The 10,499-nt window shown below is 38.1% G+C and overlaps 2 protein-coding genes across 2 annotated transcripts; both read right to left on the reverse strand.

Moving 5' to 3' along the window:
- Positions 1 to 844: 844 nt before the first annotated feature.
- LOC125263950 (uncharacterized protein F54H12.2-like) lies at positions 845 to 2,144 on the reverse strand. The gene is made up of 2 exons (XM_048183150.1): positions 2,054 to 2,144; positions 845 to 1,986 (listed from the first exon to the last, which is right to left on the reverse strand). Exons 1-2 carry the CDS (start codon positions 2,142 to 2,144, stop codon positions 845 to 847), a joined length of 1,233 nt encoding a protein of 410 aa, XP_048039107.1.
- A 1,274-nt stretch (positions 2,145 to 3,418) lies between these two features.
- LOC125264276 (C-type mannose receptor 2-like) lies at positions 3,419 to 8,671 on the reverse strand. Its single transcript, XM_048183497.1, has 5 exons — positions 8,563 to 8,671; positions 8,339 to 8,377; positions 7,890 to 8,246; positions 6,638 to 6,982; positions 3,419 to 6,473 (listed from the first exon to the last, which is right to left on the reverse strand). The coding sequence occupies exons 2-5, from the start codon at positions 8,373 to 8,375 to the stop codon at positions 6,118 to 6,120; spliced, it is 1,095 nt and encodes a 364-aa protein (XP_048039454.1). The 5' UTR covers positions 8,376 to 8,377; positions 8,563 to 8,671; the 3' UTR covers positions 3,419 to 6,117.
- Positions 8,672 to 10,499: the final 1,828 nt, after the last annotated feature.

Raw genomic sequence — 10,499 nt, forward strand, 5'->3', positions numbered from 1 at the left:
ATACTGCTACACCGGAATATGAAAGTCCTTCAAAAAAAGTAAAAAGTTCTGATATTGTTACAGTACAGCGTAAATCGTCTTCTAAAAAACCAAAAAGAAAAAAAGTACATAGGTCGGCTGCTTCAGAAGGTCATGTGTTTATATCACCGGCTACCGGTCAAAGTCAATGGTTAAAATTTTAACATGATTGTGAATATTTTTGTTTCATGAAATTATGTGTATATGTATTGATTAAATTTGAAATAAAAACACAATAAAAAGATTTCAGTTTTAACAGTCTTTATTTTTTAATCAAAGTAAATTGAAAACTCAAACATGATTCATATGAGTATTACACTTTTGTGCACACTGAATACATGATAATTTTTCATTACACTCATTCGGTTTTAATCTTTTCACAAAGTATGCCACCATTTTATCATTTTTAATATAATCGTCGCTATACAGCCTCAACACGTCGTTATGGCTACGTCCGTTGATCATATGATACAGAAAAAACACACAGTGTTGTCCACAAGTATCCGATGCGAAATCCTGCACACGTCTGGATGAATATACTACTTCAGACGCATTGGTTAGCAGAAAGTTTTTGATGGCTCCTGGAAAACAGTCGCTGTTGGGGGGATTTCCAAAACTGTCGAAAAAATAGCCGGTACCGTCGCCATGTAAATAAACAGCCAGCCAATGTTCGCCTGGTAGCAACGCGGGGTGTGTGTTAATAATTGATGCTGATGGTGAGTTCCTTAATGGTGTTTCAGGTAGTTGATCGCTCGGGAGTACCCCAAGAAAATGAATGCCGCATGATATTTTGTCCATGATACCGGTGAGCTGTACTGTATTCATTTCAATAGTAATCGACCAGCACCTGTCTACGGTTAGAGAGTTCAATGATACTATCGAACACTGCGTAGATTAATAAATTAATAGTCTGAGGCAGCGGTTGTCGGAAGCGTGCCTCGAGTCTGATGTTGCCAGACTTGATGAGCGATATGTGCTGACCGCACTCTTCATCAGGTGTGAGGTTGAAGGCGTAAAGTGTGTATCCATTCAGAAAGTCATCCCTGTCAAAACAGAGTGCTTGGTTTTTAAGATGTCTTCCAGAGGCCATAGCCAGTTGATAAAATTCTCGTACAGCGGACCTAGATTCAAAATTCGGTTGTAGCGGTTTGGCAGGAAATTGCTGTCCATCGACGTAGACTGCTAGGAACTCCAAATTGTAATGTTTGAAAGCGAAAGGGTTTTTATTGTAGGCACCTGTGAATGCATCGTTATCGACCATAGCCAGGACGATAGATTTTGGTAGCGTTCCTAAAAACAAATTTTCTTGATTCGAAACACGGGACCCTGCTGGTATGGAGAAGTTTTTTAGACAAACACGATCTATGGGATACTTTGCGGTAGTCGATAGCAAGGCTTGGGCATGACCCAGTCTCACAGGGGGTGATACTGAGACTTTCTTGACAAATAGGCTCGCTGACATAATATTTAATTTGTACGCCACATCGCCGTCCCTCATCAGACAGAATTCGTCTTTGGCTCTGATCATTCTCAGTTTAATGTCGATGTTATTCAGCATCAATTTTTCTTGAAAGAAAATATCACTGTGAATGGGTGCCAACAGTTCCACCACTCTGCTGCCCGCTGTGTAGGCGGCCCTCTTTGCCAGCCCCTGATTGCGTCCGCCGGGGTCAGTCGCGTCCATATGACCAGCTGTGTCTTTGTAAAACAAGCCTGCGGAGAAAAGCGATTCCAGCGCATCTTTACTGTAGTTGATCAGACTCTCGGTGATACATCGGTAAGGATAACTCTGAGATATCAAACGATCACCCAGGCTCACATCGACTTGTGAAAATATAGTAGCTCCAGGGTAATTTATCAGGCCAACCTTGGCATCAGCTGGTAAATCTTCGCCGTTAGGCTTCGTGATTTTAAGACGTAGATACAACAGCGTGTTATTTAGGTCGACATAATCGTCGCCATTCCCCGCTATAAAAAAACTCCAAAGGTGAAGAGTCCAATATAGCCGATAAAGGAGGTACTTCTAAATAGCTACTTTTCTCAATAACTGTCTGCGTCAGAGGAACCGTAAATAAGTCCAGCTCAGACTTGATGCACTCTCCTGACATGCGGTGGAGTAACGCCATGTTAGAATATGGTTCTTTTAACTGATAAGTTTCGCTTTACAGCTTTCTTACGCTTTCTGCGTACGACTGAATGTTTCTTGGGGACACGCTTTGTTTTCTTCTTTATCGAATGACCACGCCTCCTTATACCCGGTGGTTTAGACATTCTCTTACGAGCCATGACCATCAAACCCGACCCGTCTTGAGATTTAGCGTTATCGTTATACGTTCTCGACAACGCGTTTGAAACAACGTCGGATACTATATTTTTAGCAGCTGATTTTAGGTGGGGTTTAGCGATACTGAACCCCCTTTTCAACAGCGGTATAGCCATCCTAAACAAACCTCTAAACAACCCCCCTAACCCCGCCCCGTACATGACGCCACCCCCTGAATACCCCGGTAGACCACCACCGGCCTGATTTTGGTAATAGTTAACATAATCCGTAGCATCCATCCCACGGGGGTTGTAATACGCCATTTTTAAAAAAAATGGATTCTTTCGACCGTTTAAAGTGCAGTTTTACGATGACTTTGCCGTAAGAAAATGGTATTTCACGGTTTTGGTCGTCCTTCAGTTCGATGGTAATATCTGTGATGAGCTCCTTGTTGACCGATGCGTAATGTGGTTTGTCGTATCTAACACTGACGATATCATTGTTCTCCCCCGTTATATGTACGCATCTCAAAAGGGGGACATACGAATCACCGACCGATTGATATTGGATAATGTCGGTGTAAACGTACATAGTATAGAAACCCGCGTTGATATCGGTTTGATGAGGCCTACCATAAAGATGCTGATTTTACAACGAGCCAAACTACATACGCTATGTAGTTTGGCTCGTTGTAAAATCAGCATCTTTATGGTAGGCCGAACGTCCGACAGCATCACCCGGATTCACTCCTAAAATAGCAGTGAGTTTCCCAAAGAAGGATACTGAAACGCTAGGTCTCGCAACCATATACATCTTGTTTTTTAAAGGATCATGACTCAATACAGCCGTCGGTACGAGAGTGTTACTTATCGCACGGATCACATCACGAACGTTCGCGTAGTACCCACCTTCTATTTGTACCTTCCTTGATACATAAAGCCCTGATAATTCTTTAAACGGGTATGGGTATCTGGGGTAGGTTGTGTATGTTTTGGGACTGGCGCGGGGGCTGTGTGTAGGGTGAAAATCCCGTCTTCATCATTAAAGGAGTACCAACTTCTAGGATATTCAATTTCAACGAGCGCGATCTCTCATTTACCTTTCAAGTTGATAGGACTCGCTAACCTTGTTCATTGGGGTGATACTACGGTCAAACATGGGTGGGGGATGGGAAAACTTCGTGGGTGGCCCGTGGGGGAGGGGAACGACGTGGGTGGCCCCCAGGGGTCACAGGGGTCAGACAGGTCAAAGGTCATCATCAATCATTTTGACAGAAGCACCATCATATTACTACTGATGAGATTGCTGGTTGTACGTGAGTTTATTTGAGCTGCTGTTGTTGACACGTTCTTTTATGTTTAGCACAAAAGAATTAGATATTTTATACCCAACCTTCAATTCTTCATGAATAAACAATATTTCATTTAGCTGAGGCACATAATGTTCTCATTGATTCACATTCAACCAGTCATTTCTAATATAAAGTCATGATTAATACATGAAACTCAATATAAGAGAGAGAAGTACCACATATATCCTTAAAACACAAATGAGGAATTAAAAAAACTCACAGAATCTTCAGTTACATGAATTATATCATGATAAAACACAAAGAAAATAGTATAAACATATAATGATGAGTATATGATGCCCTTTGACCCCTCACAAAATTCAATTAATTCTGAAGTTAGTAAATAACACAAAACGAGACAGAAAGAGAAAAGCAAACAGCAGTTCTGGACATCGAGGCTCTTAACAATTAACAACTGAACAACAAACGTCAATATTTGAAACTGTTTATTTAGTCTTACATGATACCCTACTGTGTAAGTCTCTTTTATTTTATTGTGTAACATTGTCTGAGAGACATGATTGTCAGCGCTGTCAGACATTAGCAGCACAGCTCAAGTTACTGCTGGAGGAATCATCAGACTCATTTAATTTATTTTTAATGCTATTTTGTTTATTTTTGCATGATATTACCATCCATTTTTGCTATCCATTCATTGCACTCAAACACGGAAGATATGACTCGTTTATGATGATCAAACCAGATGTTTTTGAATAATCATCTATGGGCTGGAAATATTCCTTTATTTAAAAAAAAAAACTTCAATTTGATCTAATTATTGATGATTGCATCATAAAGTAAGTACCTGAAAAAAATGCTGTTTAATACAATAAATTTCCGAACTGATTTGAGATCAGTTAAAAGATCAGGTTCATGGGTTCACAGAAATGATAGCGGCAAACTATTAAAATTTCGAAATGTTTCAAAAAGTAACGAAGCTTTGTTTACTGAAATCAGCAGTTTGATACATTTGCTGAATGATTCAAAACAAAAGATTCTCAAAGCTTCATGAAGCAGTGTTTTGAAAGCTCAGATACAACTGCCTACTGAAATGATTATATGTAAAATTATTTATGTTATTATGGCTGATGTTATTTCAAGTCTTAGCAAACTGAAGTGGAATAAGACCACTGGCTCAGATGGTTTAAAAGCCCACCATTTAACTTCCACTGTGCGCTTGATCCACTTTGCCTATAAGAGTAACAGAGGCACCGATGATGCAGTGCTGACCCTGCTTAATAAAGTTACAAAACATCTTATGGATCCTAAAGCATATGCCAGGGTCTTATTCATCGATTTTAGTTCAGCTTTTACAAACATCCTCATAAAAAGACTTAATGATCTCAATATTGATACGGGGTTAGTTCTCTGGATCAGAAACATCTCTCTTGTCGTCCAGAGAGGTTCTGTGTCAGAGAGGTTATGTCTGATGGGTAAAGGAATTCAGTAGCACCTTCCTGACTTCAAAGGCTCAAACTGACGAAAGACAATCTGCTCACTGCCTTCTTTGTCCTTTCAGCATGGAGTTGTATTAAGGGCTTCTGTGTCCTCCTGCCTACTATTTTACTTGCCGTTTGCATAATTCTGGACAGTTTGAGCACAGGTTGCCCACAGGCTGCATTCTTTCCCCTGTGCTTTTTTCTCTTTTTACCTAATGAGTTTATAATTAATGAGGAATATTCAAAGGCAATACTATAATATTAAGGCTCTTGAAAGTCGGTGTCGCTTTAGTCACCTAGAAATCAATGTCGCCAAGACCAAAGAATTAATTATGTGTACAAAACGTGATTTGACAATCTGAATTAAGGGCCAACAAGTTGAAATTGTGCAAAATTTAAAATATCTTGGTTCAGTTCTGGATCCTCATATGTCCTTTACTGAAAATACAGAGAATATTTTTAAAAGATGTTCACAGCGACTCTTTCTTAGACTAATGAGCAGCCTTGGTGTTAGTCAGCATATTTTAGAACATGTGTACAAATGCATTGTTGAGAGTGTATTAACGTTTCATATTTCTGTCTGGCATGATCACTTAAACTGAAAATCCAAGAACAAACTGTCCAGAATTGTGGTAATGGCAAGTAAAATAGTAGGCAGGAGCCAGAGTATTCTAGCTGATAGTTCTCATCCTCTCTTTTGTCGGTTTGAGCCTTTGAAGTCAGGAAGGCGCTATCGAATTCTTTTAGCAAATAAAACTGTTTAAGAGGTCTTTTATTCCTAATGCCATTGAAATGCTCAACTCTGCAAGTGACTGACAGTGGCATGAACTGTATTTTTTATCTTTTATTTGTTATGTTATTTGATTCTGTCCGTGTATTGTTTTTAAATGGTCTGTTTAGCTATTTTATGTGTTGGTGAGCCAAAGAAATATGTCCACCTTGGTGAACAATAAAGACTCTATTATTTTACAACCAAGTGATGAATAAAAATGAAGTTAAACACACACAAGCATTTGTTATCTTACATGAAATGTATGTGTATGCATTCACTCATATCTGCTGCAGATGAAGTTGAGTCTGTCAGTCTCAGGACGGCTGATCCAGCGCTGATCTTCTCCAGACTGAACTGCTCCAGATCTCACTGCAGAATCACAGTTCTCTGAATCATCAAACGCCCAGTTCTGATAGCACACGGTCTGTCCGCTCACCCAGAACCAGAGGCCCACAGTGCAGGAGTGACGCAAACCCAACCACACCGCCTCAGTAGACGCCTGTTTAACCACATTCATCACCTCACGCTGAATCTCTTCTGAATGAACCGAGACCAGATCCACATGATTCTGTCTGCAGTATCTCAGAGCTTCAGACCACGTCAGCTTCTCTTTGATCAGAATCAGTTTATCTGAAAACAAAACTAAACACAAGCAGAAACTAGAGAGAGACTGATCAAAAACAACATGCAGAACAAACACTGTGGAGGAATTTGTCATGTCAGACATGTAGTGTGAACTTTAAGATATCTGGAGGTGATGGATGGATTGTGTGTGTTTGTGAGGATCTGCTCACCTTCATGACACACAAAAGGAAACTGGTAGTTGCAAGAGTAGTCATTCCATTGTCCCTGAGCGTTCGGATAAATCTCTGCACAGTTTTGATTTCCTTCATAATTATTAGGTTGACTAGTATTCCAGTATCTGAATGAGGAGTTACTCTGATCTGACCACTGCCATGAGTCTCTGAACAGACCGATCCAGACATCACCAGATATGTGACTCTCATTGATGAACTTCTGAAGCTGTTGACTCTCATTCTGGTTCCTCACACTGACCAGATCAATGTGATTCTGTCTGCAGTAACTCTGAGCGTCTCTCCACTTCTTCTGCTCATTGACAAAGACGAGTCCTGTGTTCACTTTAAGAAAAACAAATGGAAACAGATTCATGAATCAGTTTGTTCATTATTCTTATGCTGCTTTATGGTTTGATGTGAATAAGAGCAGCAGTGGAAACATCAGAAACACGTGTCATTCAAAGACTGTTTCTACAGCTGATGATATATTAAATATTCACTATATATTCATGATGATTTTGATGATAAAACATTACGTATCATTTGTGATGATTTTAATATAACTTTATATTTCTTCATTATGTTTTGTTACACATTTCTCTAGAATACTTGATTCAGACACAAAGATCTGAATGAGAGAAACATCAAACAGATGAAGATGTTTCACTGCAGCTGAATATATTTGTTAACTAGTCCTTAGAAATATGTCAGTAAAAAGTTTATTCAAAATGTTGAAGAATATTAATATATACAAATGAATATTGTTGCAATATTAATATTAATGTTTGTGTTTGTCTTGTTCATTTAAAGTTCATCTAAGAATTACGTTTTTACAGGTTTGTGTTGAGATCCTGAAAGATGAATGAGTCAAACTCTCTCTTATTGAAATAAAATATATCTCAACAACATCTCATCTTCAAACATCTACTTAAACAAGGTTTCTTTTGAGAATTACAATCTCCAAAACAAAATTACTATTATCTAATTATGTAAAAAGTGAACACATTAAAATCACACTCAGGTGTATTAAGACAATAACTGAAGTTTTGTTCATAAATATCAAGATGTGACAGGTTGTCTATTGCATATTGAAATTTTATCCATTCATTAATTACTTACGATATATGTTAGTCAAAACAATGGTTTGATATTTTTTTGTATTTTATGTAATTATGCTCTAAATTCTCTAGTCTCTCTAATGGCAGATTCACACAGTTATCCCAAGTGACAACAAAAGAGCTGAACTTACTGTTGTTAGATGAACTGCAGATGAAAGTCAGGCTGTCACTACATGAATAATCATGCCATTGTCCATTTCTCATCATAGCACAATAATCTCTGCCATCAGGTTGTCCAGATCCCCAGTTCAGATAGAGCGCAGGATCACCTGAAGACCACTGCCATTTATCGATACCCGTCTTCTCCAGCCCAATCCAGACACGTCCATCATTCACACTCTTCTTCAGCTCGTTCATGTCGTTCATGTTGTCAACGGTGGCCAGATCTGTGTATTTCTCTCTGCAGTATCTCTGAGCTTCAGTCCAGGTCTTCCTCACGTTTATAAAGTGATACTGACGCTGAACACATTCAGATACGGAGCAGAGAGCTGTGAAAGAGAGGGTTTGATTTAATGCTTTTCATAACAGAGTCAAACCTGATGAAACTATAAACCATCAATAAAACAACAAACACACTCACCAATGAGAAGAAGAATGAAATATAGAGTTTGCTCCATTTCTGAGGAAGAAACACATTGAAAAATTCAGATATCAAACATTCACAGATTCTTTTTGGAGTAAAATATGACAGTTTCAGTTAGTATCTGAACAGCAGCATGAATTCACTGTACATAATCATTCAGACAATATTAACATCTCAAAGTCTAGTTGTGTTTGAAGAATGAACATGTGAGTTTTTCTTACTTTAGAGGTCGTGTGTTTCTGTCCTGAGTCTGATGTTTCTGTCTGTGGCTTTAAACAGTGTGATCATTATATCTGCTCTCATCCCTCATTCGTCATCACATCATTTGTGTATTTCTCTGAAACCCCTATTTAATATTCACTTCCTCTATATTTGTGTATTTGTCCAACTCCTTCTCCTTATTTGCATCTTGATGTCTGTGTCAGTCAGTGTCAGTCTATATGAATATAGACCTTAATTAAAATATCATGTATGTTTGTGTTTCTCTGTTTTGGGCCACTTTTTATCTGGTGCTGGTGACAAAGAGGGAGAAACGTTTTTCTGCTCTCATGGGCTTTCTTCTTTTCCCTCTTCTGAGAGCAGAGACCCCTGGTGTTGAGGAGGAGACATTCACAACAGAGACGAGATAAAGACATTAAAGTGAAGTTCATTTATAATGTTAGTAAAGGTTGTTGGACTCTCATTATCCCACTGAAATAATAAAATCATCTTCTGCTGCTGCTGTTTCAGTCTTATTTCCTCTAAATACTGGATTGTGATTGGCTGGAATGCGGATATTAAAACATTGTTAATATATATATATATTTTTTTAGTATTCATTTTTTCATGAGAATTACATTTATTTTAATTATTTTGTTTTGTTTCATATTCCTGATGTTTATAAAATATGAACACATTTGCACGTAAACACATCCACATCACTCATTTGTTTATCTCCACATCACATGTAGACATTCAGTCTGGACAATATTTACATCTCTGACGTGAAACAGGATAAACAGTGAGAGTTATTGTTCTAGTCATATTTCGTATTTAATCCAGTTTTATTCATCTATTAGTTTTATTGCAGCTACAGGAATGTTACACTATAACTGTGTTTCAAATCAGAAGAACAGAAACTACAACTGACTTCAGCCACAGCCTTAGATGAAATCAAATGAAGATAAAAGACATTAAATCTCTCCAGATCTCAGCAGAGGAGGATCAACTCCACAAACAGCATTACCAGCTTATTACTAACCAGATTGACTTTATTTCTGTCAGACGTCTACAGAAGTTGCTATTGATAATCAACAGAGGTTTAGATGTTAATGTTTGGTTGAAAATAAGTTTTGATATAAAATACCATCATGGTGATCAGTGTTTGCTTTAGTTGGGCTCTTGCTGTTTGCTAGTTTATTTCTCTTTCAGCAATTGCAGGTATTTTCAGAAAATTATTATGCATTGACAGAGACTGAGAAGGCAGATCAATATGTCTGTTTTAAAGACAGTTACTGCACTAAAATTTAAACCAGTGTTTGCCAAACTGACTAGTGGTGCCACAGAATCTCAGCTTTTTTTCCAAAGTATCGTACCATATAATAACCTTTTACAGCAAATATTTAAAAAAAAAAAAAATAATAAAATAATATATATATATATATATATATATATATATATATATCAAAACACCAACATTTGAGCATGCCCAAACAAAAATAACTAAGTGTGAAAACACTGATATATTTCATACATATTTAAAGTTTAAATATTTATTTACCACCAACTGGACTGTTCTCAGGAGAGAATCGCAGAAATGTCACAGTCCAGAAGACAGACAGACATCAACCGGAACCACCACCACCCAAAAAATAAAATCAGGCAGTTCAGTGACAGCTACCTGGCTTACAGGGAAAGGCTATCAAATGCAGCAAAGAGTCACTACCCAATCGTGCAACAGGTGAAGAAATGATTATTGTCGTCGATATGTACTTGAAAGAACGCAGTCTCGACTGGGGCATGTGTCATAGTATCTGCACAGATGGAGCGGCATCTATGACTGGAAAAGTAAAAGGACTGGTAACTATAAGGAAGAACCAAAACTTAGATGTGCAGATTACCCCTGTACAGCAAAGCAATCGTCACAAAAGCAATGCACACAGACCTGACTGTAGCTTTA

Source organism: Megalobrama amblycephala, linkage group LG3 (genome assembly GCF_018812025.1).
Source record: "Megalobrama amblycephala isolate DHTTF-2021 linkage group LG3, ASM1881202v1, whole genome shotgun sequence".
Classification (NCBI taxonomy): Eukaryota; Metazoa; Chordata; class Actinopteri; order Cypriniformes; family Xenocyprididae; genus Megalobrama; species Megalobrama amblycephala.